General features: G+C 36.1%; 1 protein-coding gene across 1 annotated transcript in view; it reads left to right on the plus strand.

Moving 5' to 3' along the window:
* The window catches only part of LOC150094836 (coiled-coil domain-containing protein 39-like), a 350814-nt gene that overhangs the window by 146735 nt on the left and 181816 nt on the right, over positions 1-22263 (plus strand). The window contains exon 11 of the mRNA XM_090411364.1: positions 885-974. Within this exon, the coding sequence (XP_090267490.1) occupies positions 885-974 (90 nt within the window). The remainder of the gene's footprint in view (positions 1-884; positions 975-22263) is intronic.

Below are 22263 nucleotides of genomic sequence, written 5' to 3' on the forward strand. Positions count from 1 at the left end.
CTCCTTTGTCAGGACTTGTTAAAGATATTGAAAAGAAACAAAGCCATACATTGGGTTAGTCTTTCATACAGCCAATGGCAGTCACCAAGTAGTATGGGAGAAAAAAAAAAAATGGAAACATCCTATATAGATCACAATTGTTTTGTAAGACAATTCAAGGAAGCCTCAAATGCACCAACCTGAATAGTGCAGCAGCAACAATAACAACAAAAAAAAAGGCCTAATACTGCACCAAGTTTGGTCTTAAAAATTTGACATTCTTAGCTAGGCTTTATCTCTCTCTCTCTCACACACACACACACTTTGTCGTAGAATGTGAAAGCATTACCAGTTCTCTTTCTATTATGACATTTTTGATTTAACTGGTTTTCATTCTTCTGTACTTTTGAAGTTCATGATATTGTGGAATTATATTTTCTACTTTTCCATCAGTAAATGTAACACCTTTTCCCTATAAATATAGACTTATATTGTTAGAACTTTACAAAACTGGTAGTTTTTTTTGTTCTAAATAAAGCAGTTTTACTTTTCCAACTGAAATATAAATTTGTGGTATCTGATATAAAATGTTATGCATTTTTTTTTTTTTTTAAAGTAATGGAATTCACAAAGGATGCATGTCACAAATAGTCATGTTTGTAGAGAAGTCCCATTTCAATAAGGTATATAATAGTTGGGATTCCATTTATCTGCTATATCCCACATGCTATAATTTTTTTGGAGGTTTTAATAAGTTACTGGTTTAAATGTTATTCATTGAAAACTTGAAATAATATTATCATATATACTTATATTAATAAGTAGGTTTTAATATATATATATATATATATATATATTTTTATTTTATTTTTTTAAATTATAAATCTCACCTGTTTTTGGAACAGGGAGCAGAAGCAACATCCAAGAATTCCACACAACGCATTGATAAAGTTGATAATGAAAGATTTCATCAGCAGACCATAATGTATAGAGTGGTAAATAATTTTATTTAGAATACTATTTATTCTTTTTTTGTTAATCTTTTCTCTGTTTTGTTTTTTTTAATCATATTATCATGGCAGTTTCCATGTTTCATGGAAGTCGTGGATAATAGTCGTGGATAAAAATAATAGTACCTTAGTGTATGGCTTATCACATTATATTAAAATTGCATGTTACATTGGTTCATACAATCTCAGGTGACTTATTCCTAGAAGCAAAGATATTCATGTTCTAATGCTGAATGTTAAAAGAATCTAGAATATTGTAACACCAGGCTTCAGTATTTTTGAGTTAATTTTCAGAAATATGTATGAAAGAAGATGTTCTAAAGAATGGGAGTAGAGTGATTGAATGGAGAAGGAAAAATAAAATTAGTTTGATAAGTTTGAGCTAAATAGTGATTGGTTGTTTCATGTGTTTTAATATAATTTAAAGAAAATTGTGGAAAGCAATGTCTAACTTTCCTATATGCACATTTGTTAATAATTTGTTAATAAAGTTGCTTGGATGCCTGAAGCCCCTATTTAATGTGAATGGTACATCATGATCAAAAATCATGCCAACCACGACATCCTTTTATGAAACAGTATCATTCTCCCTTTATCATCATCACTTTCTGATCTATCAGAAATTGGTGATGATAAAGAATATCATGTATCAAACCATCTTGTTTATGAAACGCAATTAAGATTTTTTAACTAGTTTTCAATCATAATCTTTCTTCCAAATGAGTCTGTTATTTGTCATGTCTAAACTAATATTATCAGCTCTTACATTTCCCAAACCACCTATATCATGATTCTTTTCTGCATCTTTTTTTCTGTCTTCTTTGTTTGTTTAGACACTTATTTTGCTCTTACATTTGTGAATATTAACCCCTTAACATACAAAGACGTCTGTGACACGTCTTTTGTTTATTGCACCAAAATTGATTTTGAATTTTGGTTTCACATATAAATACAACCGAATATAGACGCTAGACAATCTTTCCTATTTCCTTTCAGCCGAGAAAAGGTGCCAACGGCGTGTATCGGCTATTTCGTTTGCACAAATTCATCATTTTTTTTCAAATAATGATGAATTTGATCCAGCAAATCACCCTCGCCCAAAACTTGCCCAAAAAATTGGCAGAAAAACGACCGCTTTCTGATTTTTAATTGATACGTTAAGGGGCCAATATATATATATTTTTTCTTTTCTTTTTTTTTTTTTGAGAATTTCATTTTTAATATGGTTCTGGCATCAATGCTAGAACCAAATTAAAAATTCTGATTTTACTTGGAATATCCAGATCCATAAAAAATTGGTTTGACCAGTGTTTTGTATGCTCTGACCTTAGTGTTTTGGCTGATTTCTCTGTTGTTCCATAAAAATGTTTGGAACATTGTTATCATGGAGTTAAGGATTTTTTTTCTATTTTTATTATTTTATATATTTTTTTACATTACAATCACATCCATGCCCATGGCAAGATTTAAACCCACAGCCTATTTGCTGGAGAGCAGATACAATCACTACTTGGCCAACCAGACCAGCACATACTTAAATTTTCCCTAAATATTGCTAAAATCTGTAACTATAGGTTCACTGCTGAGAATGTACTTCATATTTTGTTTTCATCCCTATTTTCATAGTTTTTATCTATTTTTTTAAATTTATTTTATCTATTTAGCTGTTTTTCATATACAATTTCTCATAGCAGTTATTTAATTTTGCTAACATCTCTAAAAGACACGTAGTAGATTTATTTTAGTGGATGGATTCTATGAATAAGTATGTCTAAGCAAATAGTTGCAAGTTGACAATGTGATTGTTGATATTTCCCCCCCCCCCCCCTGCTATTCCAAATTATTAACTGTTATCGTTCAACTGTTTAGCATTGCTAATTTTAGAGAAAATATGGAAATACAGAAGCCAGATGGTAAACTTACATGACTTAGAATAGAAATTTTGATTTGAACTGTTATTAAGTGTAGGTAGCAAATTAACTAAAAATTCAGGAGAAATAGTGTCTTGATTGAAGAGGATAGTTAAATGTGATAATTATCACATTTTGTTGAATATGTGAAGCATAACGAAGTTACTGAGGAAGAATATGGTAATTAAATATTTTTTTTTTAAATGATTAACACACATAAGGGAAATATGAATTTAATATCAACTCCTGTATATTTCACTCATTGCAATGTGAGCATCGTTCAGTGGAATTCTAAAGACTGGTTACAACATTTAATTTATGAAACATAAGAATGAATCATATGTTATTATTATTATTATATGATATCTCCAAGGACTCATCGCAGGTGGGTACTCCACTACATCCTGTCTCTCCTACTACACACAACTACCATCAATGCCATCTACTACCCTTCACCACCGCCAATACAATTGTCTGTAAATTGTATGTGCTTGGAAGACCAATTTGCCTGTACATGGGATGAAAAACCTAAGAAAAACCCTTGCTACTTCTGTATGAAATTGACTAACTCACCTTCAAATGAAAAAGTCCATATGAAGATTCCTCTCATAACAATGAGAATCGAACTTAGGCCTTTTCCAAGCGAAGGTAATATTTCATCGTTCTTCCAATTGCACTATAGAGGCATTTTAGTATACTTTCAGTATATAACATGAGTATACTTCCTTGCGTCTCAGTCACAGCTGAGTGAACCAGAGAAATCACTATTAAAGTTCTAGGGAACCAATTATAGTTCTGTAATTCAAGATTAACTAAAAAACAAATTATTTTGAATGGTCTATAGTGATTTATCTCCAAGAACTTTGAGATAGGCATGCAGGCAGATCAATTAAGATTAGGGCAATGATGCAGGGTTTGGAAAGTTTCAGGGAATGGGTGATCAAATTTATATGAGAAGCAAAGCCTAACAATTCTGAAAATCTTATGTAGTCACTGTGTTTGGATTGTGATCTTAGCAGAATGGCCAGTTTGCCCAAACTAGCAAAGTTGACAGGAGGTCACACAGAAAGCACTTGATAAACACCAGATTAAGGATAGAGGTGGCAATTTATTCGTGGTAGATGGTTGAAAAGAGGGTAACTTCCATGCTAGTTTGAAAATATATAAATTTTATTCGCAAAGAACCCAGACAAAGAATCCCTAGCTTGATCAGTTTCTTTTAGCATAATCCCTCTAATATAATATGTCATTGGATATGTTATTACACTGAAGTGCATAATTTGCCAACATTGAACTGATAGCCATTTTGACATGCTCACAATTCCAGACTGTTCAATTCATTTTGCAAATGCTGCATGTCAGTTGCATTCCTGATTATCCTGTCTGTCTTTGCACCGTCAACAAATAGCTGCATGTCACCATTAAATCCTTCCCAATATCATTAATGTAAAGATTATTGAATAAATGGACCAGGGACTGGTCACTCAGGGATATGCCTCTGGTCACCTTACACTCAGCAATCCTCTTATTCAAATTAGTATCCTCCAATTTATGCAACAATCCTCCATGCCGAATCCTGTCAAAAGCTTTAACAAAGTCAGAAAGTATCATCGTGTATCCATTTTCTTTGTCTAATTCAACTGTGACATTATTATACAATTTAAATAAGTTATTCAAGCATAACCTTCCCTAAGTAAACCCGTGCTGTTTATTGCAAAGTATACATACTCTGTTACCCCATTTCTGTATGTGATCTCCTACCAACTTTCCAAAATCTTCACATCTCCTGAGATACTGATAGATCGGTACTTACAGAAATCAGTCTTTGCACCATCCTTGTGCCAGTGAGATTATCATACATTCTTTCCACTCCTGCAGAACCTTGCATGTGTTGAGACTCAAATTATACAGCCAAGTTCAGCTGAACACTCTTAGCATGCAGGCTGATATCCCATCAGTTTCCATTGCCAAATTAACATTCAGTTTGTGCAGCAGTTCTAGTACTTCCTCATACACCTGAGTTTTTTCCTCCATTGTAGCGATAGTGTTGAGTTCAATGTTGCATATACTTGGTTGATAGCTTTTAACAAAATGGGCACTTATTAGTTGAACAATCTCTTCAGTATCTTCCACCTGCATACTGTCCACACTGACAAGAGTTATTCTTTCATATTCATTTCTTTCTTTTACTAGCAACATAATAATGGAATTATTTTTGATTTTATCCATAACTTGCATATCTGGTTTCTTTTCATACCCATATTTAGTTTTCTGTATAATAGTTGTAACCCTTCTAGCCTGTATCTTATAATTTTTGTAACTGACATCATCCTTATGTACACATCATCTTTTTCTAAAGGATCTCTTGCTTAATAAGATGGCATATCCATTTCACTCCTACCCTATTTATTCTTTGAACGACACATTGCGATATTGTATCATTGATGTATTTTTTAAATACTTCCTATGCATTGCTGATATTCCTTCCCATTTAGCAGCTGTTACCATAGAATTGAATCTGGTATTCTTCTCGGTTAGTGTCATAATTTTCTGCTTTTGAAGTTCAACATCTAACCTTTTCTAAATAGAATATCCATACAGCTACTTTCCACATTGGTACAGCAAAATTACTGCCACCAACCAGAGGGAAATAGTCACTTTTTTTTACTGAATCCCCCACCCCCCAACACTGTCATCAGATCTAATTCTCGTTGACCATGGGTTCCTCTGTCACATACTACTTGAAGTTGTCACGCAACAGCTCAATAAATTTGGCTTTATTGTGTTCCTGGTATATCATTTCTATATAATTAACATTCAGATAATTAAAGTCCCCCATGATGATGAATTGTTTTGTAATATTAGGTTTATTTGGCAATGCATTTGATTGTCAGTAGCAGCTAATCCACTAGGTCTGTAGCAATACTCTAACAATAGATTTAGACTCCTCCTCCTCACACCAAATAACTTCATACTCATTACTACATACAAAACTGTTCCTATATTGTAATCATATCTGATGAAAGTTTTTTCACTTGGTTATACTATAAATTAAAGATGGCAAGAAATTATATTCTTGGTTTAATCCTTTCTCTAAGTGTAAGCAAACAAAGTTTGTTCATGATGTCATCACAACTGGGCTACTTGCATGTAGAGTCTAATGACTTCACATCAATTGCCTTAGTATCTCATAATGCAGAGCACATCCCTTTTCAGATGTGTATAATGCTATGCATTATGGGAAGGACCACTGCCCAGACTGGTTTCGATCTTTATTGAGGTATGTTAAGTGTGGGGATACCTCTCCAAAAACTCTGAGTGATCTACAAGATCACTCTAAATCTAGCCGAGTAACTCTAAAGAATCACTACTAAACTCATCATTCCTGACCCGAATCACTCCAGGACAGGAAACTCAGCAGTGGCTCTACTCAGTGACAATCAAAAGCCCACTACTGAGCTGAGCCTCTCTACTTCCCAGAAAGCAAGCAAATCCAAAGATGAATATTAAACACCATTAGTGGGAGTCAGACCCAGAAGGGATACCTAGGTTGAAGTAATGCAGAAATCATGTATTTCCCATATACAAGTAGTGAAGAGGTGTATTGCATTATTGTTAAATTACTCTAGATCAAAGATAGATGTTGAAAGTTTTTTCACTTGGTTATACTATAAATTAATGATTCCAAGAAATTATATTCCTGGTTTAATCCTTTATACAAGTGTAAGCAAACAAAATTTGTACATGTACTGGGCTACTTGTATATAGAGGCTAATTACTTCACATCAATTGCCTTAGTATTCCATAATACATAGCATTATACACATTCAAAAGGGAATGTGAGATACTTAGGCAACTGATGAGAAGTCAATAGCGTGTATACACAAGTAGCCCAGTTGTGAAGATACTTCAAATGCAGAATTTGTTTGCTTACACTTGGAGAAAGGATCAAACCAATAACACAATTTCTTGACATCTTTAATTTATGTAATCATAGCTGTCTGATCTAACTGGACTCAAATCATCTGATATCATTAGCATTATGCCCTCTCCTCTCCTGTCTTGCCTATCCTTGCTAAAAATACTGTACAATCCTTTAAACTCAATACCAGTTAGCACATCTTCTCTTAGTGCCAGGTCTCACTAATGCGATAATCTAATGCTTCACTTATGCAGACATCCATACCACACATACTTAATTTACTTAATTAGTCAAAACTAGACTAACACACACACACACACACACACACACACACACACACACACACACACACACACACACACACACACACACACACACACACACACACACACACACACACACACACACACACACACACACACACAGAGTCATTTTTTCATTAAACTCACTTGCATTGTTGATCATATTTGTCATAATGTAACCAATGTTGGTTACATTAAAATTTTTAAATGATCATGTTGAAGTAGCAGATGAATTCAGTAATTACTTTGCAAGTTAAGGAACCTGAATTTAAAATATCTTCAGCTAAGACTGGAAGTAGGGATGAAATATTACCCTTGGTAGCAATTAAATGTATGTCATGGATAATTTGAACTACTTGTGATTATTTTCAATGAATTGCAAACATTAGGAATCATCTCTACTGAATAAAAATGGATACGGATAATAATAATATTATTCATTATATTAAGAGAGACCTCCAGTGAGTCTGAGACTCATTGAGGGAGGCCACATACTGCACAAACCAGCTATCACACTCATTCTTGAATTAATTCACACTGCTTGCACTCACAGCATCCAAATCCATTCCAATCATGTACCATCCTCTGAGAGAAAAATCTAGCCCTCACACCCTTCTTGGTGGCCTTCATTCTCAGCTTCCAAGGATGACCTCTTGTCCTTTCCCCACCCTCCATTAATTGAAAAATTTCACCAGTTGAAATCCTGTATGATCCTTTCAGAAGTTTGTAAGTCTCAATCATATCACCCCCCTCTTTCTTCTGTTTGCTAGTGTCTGCAGTTTACAAATTCTCAATCCGTCTTCATAATCAGTATTCCTCAATCCAGATATATAATTTTTAACACTCTCCTTTGTACTCTCTCTAATATATCAGAATCACAACAGAAACCAGGAGACCAGACCTGTGCACAATAGTCCAAATGAGGTCTTATCAAGGCCTTGTAAAGAGGCAAAATAACATCCTTTTCTTTACATGTGAATGCTCATTTCAGCATTGCAATTATCTTTTGAGTTGTATGGGCCATGTGTGCAATCTTTGCCACATGGCCCCTGAACTTCAACTTCCTATCTATTAACACTCCAAGATCCCTGGCCTCGTCAGTTTCTTCTAGCCTAATCCCACTAATATAATACAACACTGGATGTCTAATAATGCTGAAGTGAATGCCTTTACATTTACTCACATTGAACTGACACGTATTTTACAATGCCCACAATTTCAGCCTATTCAAATCATTCTGCAAGTTCTGCATATCAGCAGCATTCCTGATTACCCTACCTATCTTGGCATCATCAGCAAATAGCTGTATGTCGCTTGTCAAATCCTTCCCAATATCATTAATGTACAGATTCTTGTAGTATACCACTTGTTACCTTAAACCTTGCAGACTCAGATCGCCCGTATACCACTTTTTGTTATCTATCAATCAGCCATCCTCTTATCCATGCTAATATTGTATAACCCAAACCCATTTTCTCCAATTTATGCAATAGTCTACCATGCTGTATTCTGTCAAAAGCCTTAGCAAAATCCAAAAGCATGATGGTGTATCCATTCTCCTTGTCTAGCTCAATGGTAACATTGTTATAGAATGTGAGCAAGTTGCTAAAATATGACCTTCCTTTAGTAAACCCATGTTGTTCATTGCAAAGTAGAGATTCACTGTCAACTCATTTCTGAATGTGAGCCCTAACCAATTTTTCCAAAATCTTCACCACCACTCCTGAGATACTAATCGGTCGATAGTTGGATATATCGGTCTTTGCACTACCCTTGTCAAATGGAATTACCATACATTCTTTCCATTCCTGCGGAATCTTCCCTGTTCTGAGACTCATATTAAACAGCCTGTTCAAAGTAATGGCCAGTTTAGCTGAACACTCTTTTAGCACACGTGCTGATATTCCATCAGTCCCTATTGCTGAATTCTTATTCAATTTGTGCAATAGCTCTAATACCTCAGCCTTACACACCTGTGTTTCTTCATCTAGTGAAGAGGTAACAGTGAGCTCAATGTTGCGTTCACCAGGTTGAGAGCTTTTAACAAAATGGGCACTCGTTAACTGAATAATCTCTTCTGCATCTGTAACCCTCATGCCATCTGGATTTATGAGTTATTCTTTCATATTCATTCTTTCTTTTACTTTTCTTTTACTTGCATATCAATAGAATTCTTGTGGGTTGTCTTTAGCATGCAGAGCCAATTTCTTTTCATACTCAGACTTTGCTTTCCGTACAACAGTTGTAACTATTCTAGCCTGCTGCTTATAATGTTCATAACGGACATCATCCTTATGTAAATGGTATTCCTTCCACATTGTCCTTTTCTTACGAATTTCTTGCTTAATGAGATTACACATCCATTTGACTTCTATTCTATTTATTCTTAGAACTCTTGGGATACATTCTAATATCACATCATTTAAGTATTGTTTAAATGCTTCCCATGCACTGTCGATATTCTTTCCATCAACCAATCCTATTCCACTGAACTCGGTATATTCCTCAGTTGGTCATAATTTTCTGTTTTGTAGTTCAGCATGTAACCTTTTCTAAATGGAACATTCATAAACTTAGTCATTTTCCCTGTGAGTACCGCATGATCACTGTTACCAACTGGAGGTAGAATAGTGACATCTTTAACTGAAACTCCCTCTGACACTGTAATCAAATCCAACACTCTTTGCTCTCAAGTTCCTTCTGTCACATGTTGCTTGAGGAAGTTGTCCCACAACCTCTCAATAAATGCATTTTCATTCTTTTCATGAGATTCTACTGCTACCCAATCAATATTTGGATAATTAAAGTCTTCCATGATGATTACTCTTTTCTTGTTCATCTTTTCTGTTTGGTGATGCATTTTGTCATCACTAGCAACCAATCCACCAGGTCTGTAACAACACCCCCACTATATAATGGATCTTGTTAGATTCCACCTCACACCAGATGGCTTCAAACTCAGTGCCACATGAAATACTGTAAGTAGTAGTACTACTAAAATCACAGATCTCAACTCAAACTGTATTTAAGTCATCCGATATCATTAGCATTATGTCCCCTCCTCTCCTATCCTCTCTATCCTTCCTAAAAATACTGTACCCTTAACACTCGTAGTAGGTCTGATTCTGGTAGCCAGGTCTCACTAATACCTTCAATCTGAGGTCGCAACATATTGACTAAGACAACAAACTGTATCCCTTTGTTTCTGATACTCCTAACATTCATGTACAGACATAATAATCTACCTGTTTGTTCTTTTGTATTGTCTTGTCTGCAGTCCGCTTGATGCAGTTGAACAACTTGCCCATCTCTATTCTTCTCTAATGTCTTACACTTATAGACATCTTTGCACACATTTGATGGTCCGAACTGGACGAACACAAACCCGAAATCATTCTCTCCTTGTCAATTAATATCACTGACATTTTTAGGAAAAAAACAGCACAGCTAATATAATAACTAAAATAATATACTTCTCTTTTCTGTTATTTTGCCAGAATCAAATTGGCATCATCAAGGAACAATAAAGATACATGTATGCAGGCACTACGTAAGTAAGTCAGAACTGAAGTGGAGAAAATAAAGTAAGGCCTAAAATCCTAAATTGTGTCATAGTGGGTGGGTTTGATTGAATGCTCTCGACTATTGGTTGACAGCCTGAAGATGAGCATTTCCCTGATGCATGGTTTATACATCCAGATTTATTGAGTTTAGGATAGAATTTCAAGGCAAGGCTGATTGAAGGAAGATTCTTGCAAAATAGTATTACTTCCATGAAGTAAGCAAGATGACTTTTTTTTTGAGTAGTTTCTCTCTCAAAACAGCCATAATGATGGTTTTAAATGTGGTCTCTGTATCCAGAGATTCTGATGTTTGCTGTCCAACTTTTTAGCCATAGTAAGATAACAGTGCAGGGCACCAGAGAAATCTGTAGACACCTTCCTAAAAATACCACTTCATAATAATGGGGTAATTTTATTAAAATGGAGAACTGGAGATCAGTTAGTCTCATAGAAGCTATTGGAAAACTAATCAGGAACATTGTATCCAGTACATCTTTGACAGTAAACACTTGTTGAGCAGCCCCCCATCCACACACACACACACCACACCACACCACACACACAGGTTTTATAAAGACAAACATCCATGCCACCAACAGGTGTTGTTGGTGGCATGTTCTTTAGGTGGAAGATGAATTTCATTTCCCATTGTGATCATGCTAAATAGGATTGAGGCTAAAGTTGAGGCAGAGATGCCCGAGGAACAAGCAGGTTTTAGGAAAGGTAATGGCACGAGAGATCAAATCCTTTGCCTTAGACAGATCATAGAAAAATATAAAAAATTCAGGCTCCCTCTGGTAATGTGTTTCTTAGACTACTCTAAAGCTTTTGACTGTGTTGAGCATGTGAAACTGTCAGAAGTAATAAAAAGAATGGGTTTTCCTGAACACACTATCAGGTTGATAGCCAACTTGTATAAGGAGCAAGAAGCCACAGTAAAAGCAGGTGTTGGATTGACTGACTGGTTTCAAGTTGGAAAGGAATTAGGCAAGGATGTTTACTTTCTCCTCACTTGTTTAGTATATATGCTGAGGACATCATGCTTGAAGCATTGGATGAGCTCAGGACAGGAATTAGGATAGGAGGTAGATTGATCAGTAATCTGAGGTATGCTGATGATACAGTAATCCTTTGTAATGACATGGAAGAACTAGGACTAATTCTTGACAAAATTAACAAGATCAGTAATAACAGAGGACTTCAACCCAATCCTAGCAAGACAAAAGGTTATGGTTCTCAAAAGAAATACAAACAGAAGCTCTTGAGAAACAAGTGTACCTTAATGGAGAAAGAATTGAGGAAGCCAGCAAGTTTGAGTACCTACGATCCATTATTAATGTGAAGAATTGCTGTTCAGAAGACATCAAAAAAAGGTTAGGAATGGCTAAAACAACAGTCAGAGACCTGACTAAAATCTGGAAGGATGGATCTATCTCCATGGGAACAAAGTTGAGGATTTTGGATGCAGTTGTTTTTCCAACAGCGACTTATGGATGTGAGACTTGGAACCTAAAGAAGTCAGATAAAAAATGGATATCTGCTTTTGAGATGTGATGTTACAGAAGGTTGTTGAGGATATCATGTGCTGAAAGGTATACAAATGAATGGGTGTTAGAAAAGATCAGTAGAACTTTAAGGCTACTTAAGGATATTGACAGAAGAAAGTTAAAATATTTTGGACACATAGAAAGGATGGAAGGGGGACTTTTCAGAACAGTAATAGAAGGTTAAGTTCCTGGAAAAAAGAGGAAGGGGTAGACCATCAATGAGATGGATGGACAATGTGTGTGTGTGGAGTGACTGATCTTCAGAGAGTTGAGGCCGCCAGAAAAGCAAACAATAGGACTACATGGCGAGGCCTGGTGTGACACATCACTGAGCATTGGAGTGACCATATGGCATTTGTAGATGTCCAGTGAACGTAGAGAGACAGTGAGTGAGTGAGAGTGTGAAACCACCACTTGAAATGGATTCAAAATCCATGTTTGATCTCCAGAGCAGGGTTTCCAGACTGTAAAAAATATTTTTAAAATTACATAACAAATATTAAAAATAGAAAAAATCCTGAAGACTTGTATTAGATTTATTTAAGAGCATACTATCATCTGCATAAAGAGCTGAGATTAATATCTACAATTTTGATATCAAGTTTAATGCCACTCGCTTACATATTGCAGTTCATATGGATGATGAATAAATATATGATATGTACACCCTTGTCTTATACCTGATTTAACATTAAGTCATTTCCTTAAATTTCTCTCAGTTCTAATTGTTGACTTACAAATTAAATGTATGGTGTTTAGTTCTATATAATATTCCCTGTTTACACAATTATAACTAGCATTTTAAACAGATTTACAAAAAAACTTAAAAACTTATAAACCAGTCCTCCCCTGCAGATATGATTTCATCATCTGTGGTAAATTTTGTTCCTTTCAAGTGATTCTTTAAATTTGGGAATTGGAAATAGTCAGATGGGGCCAGGTCTGGGGAACAGGGTGGTTGAAGCAGACATTGAAAGTCCAAGTTGTGTATTGTCTGTTGGGTTGGAGCAGTGTGAGCAGATACATTGTCCTGCAAAAGCAACACCCTTTTGTCCAGTTTCGTGGAGTGTTTTTCCTTCAGTACTACCTTCAATTCCTTCAGAACTGTTGCATAAACTTCTGCTGTGCTTGGTAAGGATTACACCATCCTGTCCCAAAAGACAATAGTAAGAACCTACCTGCTGACTTTCTGGTTAGGAACTTCTTTGGTTGTGGAGAACCTTTGTGTCTTTACTCCATTGACTGTTGTTTGGTCTCTGGGTCATAGTGATAAAGCCATGTTTCATCAACAGTTGCAATAAGAGCCAAAATATTTGCACCTGATTTCTCGAAATGACCCCAAATCTTTTGAGATGATAGCACAAGTTCTCTCCTTTGGTCAGCATTCAACCATTTAGGGACCCACTTCACTGAGAGTTTCTGCATGTCCAGATGTTGGTGGATAATTATTATTATTACATGACACCTCCAGGAAATCCAAAGACCTCTTATATATCCTAAAAGAAAAAGAACAAATTATTAAATTTGATGAAACATGGGGTCAAAAGGTTTTAAGATATGTTCTTTCTTGCGGTTATGTCAGTTGCTTTAATATCATTTTTGTTCTAGGTGTTTATCAGAACTTTTCTGATAAACACCTGGATAAACACCTCCTCCCCTCCCCTGTATTATTATTATTATTATTATTATCATTATCATCATCAAATTCCTGCCATGTACCCTCAAGAGGTGTACAGGATATGATAGTACCACATGAAAATTACATCATTACTAACTTCCTATCTACAATTTTCCTCCAAATCAGTCAGTTACTTGTCAAGACTCCAACATTATCAGATCTTATATTTCTATCGTCTAAGGCACTTTGTACCGTATCAATCCACCTATATCTTGGTCTTCCTCTGGGTCGTTTTTCTGCCAACCTGGCAGAGAACACTTGTTTTGCTAATCTTTCCTCTCCCATTCTATTTAAGTGACCATACCACCTGAGATTAGCTCTGCTAACGCATTCCTGGATGCTGACAATGTCAAGTTCTTTCCTAATATCCTCGTTTTTAATATGATATTGCCATTGATGCCATCTGTTCACGCCTCTAATCTTTCTCAGGAATCTCATATCTGCGGTCTCTAGTCTTTGGTCAAGTGTTTTACTTCTGACCCAGCTCTCAGATCCATAAGTTAAAACTGGTTTGACCACTGTCTTGTATACTGCTAATTTAGTGTTCTAACTAATTTCTCTCTTATTCCATATGAATTTATTCAATTGACTTCCCACCATACCAGCTTTGCTGATTCTGTTGTCTATTTCTATATTTAATTTACCATCTTCACTAAAAATCGTGCCTAAGTAGCTGAAATGTTTTACTTGTTCCTCAAGTTCTGCATTCACAACACAGCTGACATTTTCAATGATTCTGCCTATTTTCATTGTCTTTGTCTTTTTATTGCTGACCTTCATACCATATCTATTACAACAGTTATTCAATTTAGTCAAGGAATCTTGCAGACTCGCAGTGGATTTATTTAGAAGTATAACATCATCTGCATAAAGCAAAGAGCTGACATTAACATCTCCAATTTTGATATCATTATTATTATTATTATTATTATCTAAATACAGTTGATCCTTAAAGAATGTAGATTGAACTGCGTGGTTCTACTTATATGTATTTTTTTTTTTTGAATAAATATATTGGAAAATTTTTTTGAGATTTGCAACAATTAAAAAAAACTCACAGACGAACCATGCAGTCTAAAAATACTGAAAAAATTAAGAAAAAGTCAGGTATTTCATGAATGCATAGAATATATGTATGAGGGATGTCCAGAAAGTAAGTTCCATTTTTAAATATTTTCACTGCAGCACTGCGATCGCAGTGGTGAGCATTTGTGCGGAGTTTGTTGATTTCTTAGCAAGGCGTTGGTGCCATTTTCAGACATTCTCGCCTTGCGTATGCTTCTTGGTGTGTGCTTATGATGTCTAAGAAAAGGATCATTGAATCACCTGCCACATGAGAAATTAGGTCAGTTATCTGTTTCTTGAATACGAGGAACATTAAAGCAACTGAATTTCATCGGCAAATTATTGAGGTTTATGGAGAACACACAATGAGTGATTCAATGGTATGAAGATGGGTAAGACTTCTTAATGAAGGAAGGACAGCAACAACTGAATCCAAACATGAATCCAAATATGCTGAATGTAGTGGATGTGCAAATTCAGGGAAACTAGATTTATTAAGGGGGGGGGGTAGATATACAGTCCTTAGGGAGGCAGTTGAATGTATGAATGAATATAATATGCCCGAGTGAATAAGGACAACAAATCAGAGTGGGATAGTTAATATAAGGCATCGAGGTAGGGTTCGGGCTAATGGGGGTCTTAAATTCATGTACACTAATGCTAGAAGTATTAGGAACAAGAAGGAAGAGTTTTTGGCCATGGTTGGCACTTCCAGACCACAGGTTATTGGTATTAGTGAATCATTGCTGATTATAGATGATATAGCTAGTGGGATTGAATGTGATGGGTATAGTGTGTTCAGGAATGACAGGGAGAATAAAATGGGGGGAGGAGTATTGTTGATGATAGCTGATGAGCTGCAGCCAAAGAGAATAGAAGTTGAATTGCAGGATAGAGAAAAGAGCACATTTGAGGCCATTTGGTGTGAGATTGTGGCTAGCAGAACTAAATATACAATTGGGTGCTGCTATAGACCTGGAGATAGAAAAGATGGTGGTGACAGTATGCACAAGCAAATATAAGAAATGAGTGGAAGGAGGGTAATTATTATGGGAGATTTCAACTATGGTTGCATTGATTGGAGTGAGGAGAGGACACACGGGAGGAAGGAATTGGATTTTATGCGGTTATTAAGGGATAACTATCTGCAACAGCATGTAATGGAAAATACTAGGGATCAGAGAGTGCTTGACCTAGTAATTACATCTGAGGATCTGGCTGTAACAAATATGACCACATTGCCACCAATTAGTGAGAGTGATCATAGGGTCTTGACTTGGGAGGTGGCTAAAGGTGTGGAATTTTCAATTAAGATGGGGTACATGTGGAATTATCGGGCTGGAAAGTATGACAAGCTTAGGAGTTTGATTGGTTCCGTGCCATGGCATGTACAACTGCAAGGACTAGAAGTTGATAGTGCATGGGAGGCAATTAAGAAGTGTTTGCATGAAGCAATGGCTGACTGTATACCTAGAGTCCGAATAATAAATCAAGTAGGGGTTAAATGGTTGAATAACACCATTAAGCTTGAGCTGCAAAAAAAAGAAACAACTATGGAGGGAATTTAAGGAGAAAGGTGACCGGCGGGCACATGAACGGTATAAAGCGCAGGCCAGAAGTGTAACGAGTGTGGTAAGAAAAGCAAAAAAGATTACGAGAGAACATTGGCCATGCAGGCTAAAGAGAATCCTAAACAGTTTTTTAGATATGTAGCAAGTAAAAGGAAAAATGTACATGGCAGAATGATTTTAAAGAATGCCGATGGTAGGGAGGTAACTGAATCAGTTGATATAGTTGAGTTACTGAGTGAGTACTTTGCAAGAATATATCATCTAGGTGGTGACATTGCAGAAACGAATAAACCAGTAGATTATACGGGAATTGTGGTGAATAAAGTGAAGGTGAGTAGTCTATTGCATAACCTCAATGTCAATACATCTGTGGAATTGGATGGTATACCAGCTCGTGTCGTACGAGAAGCAGCTAAAGAATTATCAGTACCCTTGACCATTTTGTTTAATTTGAGTCTCGGATCTGGGTTAGTGCCGAGGGGGTGGAAAGAGGGGAAAATAGTTCCACTGCATAAAGGTGGTTCCAAGACTGCTGTTGTAAATTATTGACCGATTAGCATATTAGGAATCATTGTCAAGGTCTTAGAGAAATTAGTCAAGAAAAGAATACAGGATTGGATAGATGAAAATGGGATATTGTATGGGGACAACATGGTTTTGTGAAGGGTAGATCATGCCTCAGTAACTTGCTCACGTTTTATAACACAGTGACGGCTGAACTGGATATGGGTAATGGGTTTACAGTGATACTACTGGACCTTACCAAGGCCTTTGACAGGATACTACATGGAACCCTAATCAGTAAACTGGAGATGGGGATAGATATAGGGTTGGTGAGATGGATAGGAGGGTGGTTGAAGGAGAGATACCAGAGAGTGGTTTATTCAGGAGTGGAGTCTAAAAGACGGCTTGTGACTAGTGGTCTGCCACAGGGCTCTGTTCTTGGACCACTGCTTTTCAATTTGTTCATCAATGATATAGGAAAGGATTTGAGAGGAAGTGTTCACTTGTTTGCTGATGATGCAAAGTTGGGTAGAGCAATTGTGAGTGCACAGGATGTCAAAATTTTACAGGATGATTTGGATAGTTTGGTGGACTGGGCTAGGAAAAATGGATGTCAATTTAATGTGGCAAAGTGTAAGGTTATGCACTTTGGGATGAAAAGAATAGCAGCAGTATATCGCATTGGTGGAACCGTACTCCAGGAGATGGATGAGGCCAGGGATTTGGGAGTGTTGGTGGATAAGGAATTGAAGTTTAGGGGGCACATTGCAAAAGTGACTAAATCAGCTCATCAAATCACTTGGCCTTCTGAAAAATTCTTTTAACATGCAGAAACAAACAAGTTGTTGTTCCTCTGTATTGATAAGACCCCATCTGGACTACTGTGCCGTGTTATGTGCACCAGAGACGAGTGACCAAGATGATAGCCGGTCTGTGGGATGAACCTTATGAGAATAGGTTGAAGATTTGTGGGTTGCAGAAATTGGTCGATAGGTGAAGGAGGGGTGATATGATTGAGACATTCAAATTACTGAAGGGTTTCTATAAGATTGATCCAGAAGATATTTTTGAAAATATGACTGGTGGTGGGAGGACTAGGGGGCCATGCATGGAAGCTGGGCAAGAGCGTGGTTGACAAGGGTGTTAGAGCTAGGTTTTTTACTTGGAGAGTGGTGAATGAGTGGAATAAGCTTCCAGAGTCTGTTGTGGGTGCTATGACCGCGAATGAGTTCAAGGCAAGGTATGATAGATAATGTGTCAATATCGAATAGTTGTTCTTGACATGATGTTAGGGCCTCCCTAGATGAGTCTGTTGACTCCTTGGAGTTGCCCGGAATAATAATAATAATAAACAACAATCCATTGAATGGAGACACACCTCTTCACCAGTCAAGACGAAATTAAAGACAACGCTTTCCACTCGGAAAATTTTGTGCACTGTGTTTTGGGATACAGTGCACATAAACATATGTACTGCCAAACCTTTAAGAAACTGCATTATGTGATCCAGAATAAACAATGTGGCATACTTACCAGGGGTTTTGTTTGGATTCATGATAGCGCCTGTCCACACATGAACACTACTAACACAACAACTTCTTGCCATCTTTGGCTGGGAACAATTCCATCATCCCCCATATAGTCCTGACTTGACACCAAGTGACTTTCACCTTTTCAAACATCTGAAATCTTTCCTTGGTGGCCTGAGGTTTCAAGTCAATAACGAAGCCAAAGAAGCAGTTAATACTTGGTTTGTATCACAGGCGGCAACATTCTACAACAAAGGTATACAACTCTTTGTGCCCCGTTATGATAAGTGCCTGAACAATGGCTGAAATTATGTAGAAAAGTAGTGAAAGATGTCTACTTTAATTTCCAATAAAATTTTTTTGTGAGTACAGGTATATCTTGTTATAGGCGATCTCACTTTACTCATTTTCACTATAACATGATTTTAAAAAGTTAATTTAAAAAATCACAACCGGTAGCAATTTCGCAGTCACCCTGTGTGTGGTCATGTGACTTTCTGCGTGCACCGCTTTGACAAAGCGGCATTGTGCTGTATGTCAGTCTCACAGAAGGTGTATAACTAGTAAGCTTTATTGTTTTAGTCTTCTGCAATGCCAACATTATGAAAAAAAAGAGGTAATTGTGATCAGAATACTTCCAAAACTTAAAATCAGAGAAAAGCTGTAACACTGGAGGAAAAATTAAAAGTTATAAAGAGGTATGAACATAATGAGCGCACAGTCGACATAGTCAGAACTACAGGAATTTCAGAATCAACTTTAAGAACAATAAGAAATCAAGCAGAAAAAATAAAAGAAAGTTGTAAAAGTTAAACAAGAATGTCGACAACTAAGATAACACAGATAAGGGCACCAATTATGGAGAAATTGGAAAGGATGTTGTCCCAATGGATTGAACATGAAAATCAGTGTGCTGTTCTGTTATCCACCTTGATTATCTAGGCTAAAGTGAAAAGTTTGTTTGATGATTTGAATGCTATAGATCCTGATCCTAAAGTGTAATCTTTTGCTGCAAGGATTGTTTGAACATTTCAAGATGCCACATGGATTCCATAATCTCAAGCTGACCGGCAAGGCTGTGGGAGCTGATGTTGTTGCTGCTGAGAACTTTCCAGCGAAATTTCTATGTGTAATTCAGGAACATGGTTATTTGCCTCAGCAAGTGTTCATTCTCAATGAAATTTGTGTGTTTTGTTTATAAGTTTAAATAATTCATTCATTAAAATTTCTTTTGCTCACAGGCGTAAAGTTTTTTCATTTTTTTATCCTTCTGAAGAAACCCCTATACCTATCTCACCCATGCTAAATTCAACTCACTTTATGCGATTTTGTGTTACGCTATTATTTCATAGAACCAATTAATCTCATAAAGCGAGGGACACCTATATATTTTTGTTTCTCTGACAGACCATCGGAACTTACTTTCTGGATGTCCCTCTTAGATACTAGTCTATTTTATCATTTACTACCATAAAGTATACACAAATCTATTATAAAAAAAAAGTTAAAATTTATCAAAACTTACACACACAAACGATGCAGTATTAAAACATAACTGCAGAAAAGTATCTGTCATTAATTAATTTAATTTATTAATTAGCATGAAATAAAGAATTATAATGATCCATTCATTAGTGTATAGGCTAGGCTACTGCAAAGTGATCGTATCGATTGCATTAGGCTACCATAAAACAATCATATTGTTGCTTCTTTTATCAGTGCACGAATTTATATCTGTAAATAAATACGAATTTCTTTTTCACATTATCTTTTCATTTTTGATGTCTAGTATTAGTAATATGTATGACATCTATAGTGTTTTGTATCTATTAAGACAATATTGATGTAGGCTGACAGACATACAGTCATCTTGTAAACAGACAACGTAACCTTACAGTATCGATAAATACAGTACAGCACAGTCCTGTAAATGCATTTTCACTTAATTATGATTTTTTTTTAATAACATTTTCTTTTCTCTAGCTTACTTTATTGTAAGAATATAGTATATAATACATACGTACCGTACGAAATATGTGTTAATGACCGTTTATGTTAACGGTAAGGCTTCTGGTCAACAGTAGGCCATTAGTAATTAAGTTTTTAGAGAGTCAAAAGTTATGCATGGATTTTTGAACAACGTAGGAGGGGTCGGCGCCCCTAACCTCCAAGTTGTTCAAGGGTCAACTGTAATTATAATACCTGTTAAAACTCATGTAATATATTTTATTAGCATAGAATTTTTGCCTAAGTATCAATACGCATCTTCAGTACACACATAAAGGCAGTTGAGCATTAACAGACAATTCTAAAAAAGCATCACCTAATTAGCTAATATAAGATAACAAAAAGGCCAGTAAATTTCCTAACTTGTTTTTTTTTTTTAAAAAGCTGTATATATATATATATATATATATATATATATATATTTCAACAAAATAAAGGGAAAGATTAACTGATTTAAAAAGTACTATTTCCCACAAAGGGAATAGTGTAGACCATCAGATCTATTTAAGTTAGGAGAATGAAGTAAAGTTTCACATGGTTCTTTATAAAGCCTTTTCATGAGGAACTGATTTTTATGAAGAACTTTTCTCTTGTTCCAATGAACTATGTCTAGCATTGATAGCATGCTCTGTAAGTCCAGACTGTTCAGACTCGAGGTATCGAATATAAGACTTGTTTTCTTCTAGCTGAATAAAAGCAGATTATTATTATTATTTCAAGACCCCATGGAGTCAAAGACTTATCTAGGAGGTTCTTTTGTCATAAACACAGTTCATCATACCACACCTTAAACACATTCATATTCTCTGCTGACACCACACCCTCAGGCAAGGCATCCCAATCATTCACAACTCTGCATGCAAAAAACATGCTTCTTACTCCCCTATTCACCCTCCCCTTATACAATTTCCAGGGATGACCTCTGGTTCTCCCTTGATCTTCCACTGTTTCCTGTAAAACCTCTCCAACATTAATCCTATAACAACCTCTTACTGATTTTAGATCTCTATCATATCACCCCTTTTCCTCCTATCCACGAAACTGTAAATTGCATCTTCTCAACCTTTCCTCATATTCAACATTCCAGAGATCAGAAAGTACCTCCTTAGTCAGTCACCTCTGGACCCTTTACAACGTCTCTTCATCCTTTTTTAAACCAGGTGACCAAATCTGTGCACAGTAGTCCATGCTTGGCCTAATCCATGCCTTATACAATGGAACAAGAATCTACTTACTTCTACTCATTATCCTCCACATTATTCACAGAATTTTTTGAGTTGTCCTTAAAATTTTGGCAATATGTTCCCCAAATTTCAGATCCTTATCCAATATCACCCCAAGATCTCTTATTTCCTCTATCTCTAACAATATATCCCCACCAGGTGTAAATTCTACATCCCATCGTGCAGCAACACAGGGAGATGGAATGCATAAAGGTGAGGATGAGACGGGTAAGAATGGAATCAGTCAGGATCAGGGAAACAGGAGTGGTCAAACCAAAGAGAGAGAAGATTAGTATAGCAGCTAGAATAGAGAATGTTGGTGTTGGTAGGATGGCCTCAAACACACAGCGATTGTTATGTTTATACACAAATGCAAGGAGTATTCGAAACAAGAGAGATGAGTTTGTGGCAGCGATTGAGATAGTATGCCCATAAGTAATTGGAATAAGTGAA

The sequence above is a fragment of the Typopeltis vanoorti genome, chromosome 21 (genome assembly GCF_054136105.1).
Source record: "Typopeltis vanoorti isolate ZY-2024b chromosome 21, IOZ_Tvanoo_1.0, whole genome shotgun sequence".
Lineage (NCBI taxonomy): Eukaryota > Metazoa > Arthropoda > Arachnida > Uropygi > Thelyphonidae > Typopeltis > Typopeltis vanoorti.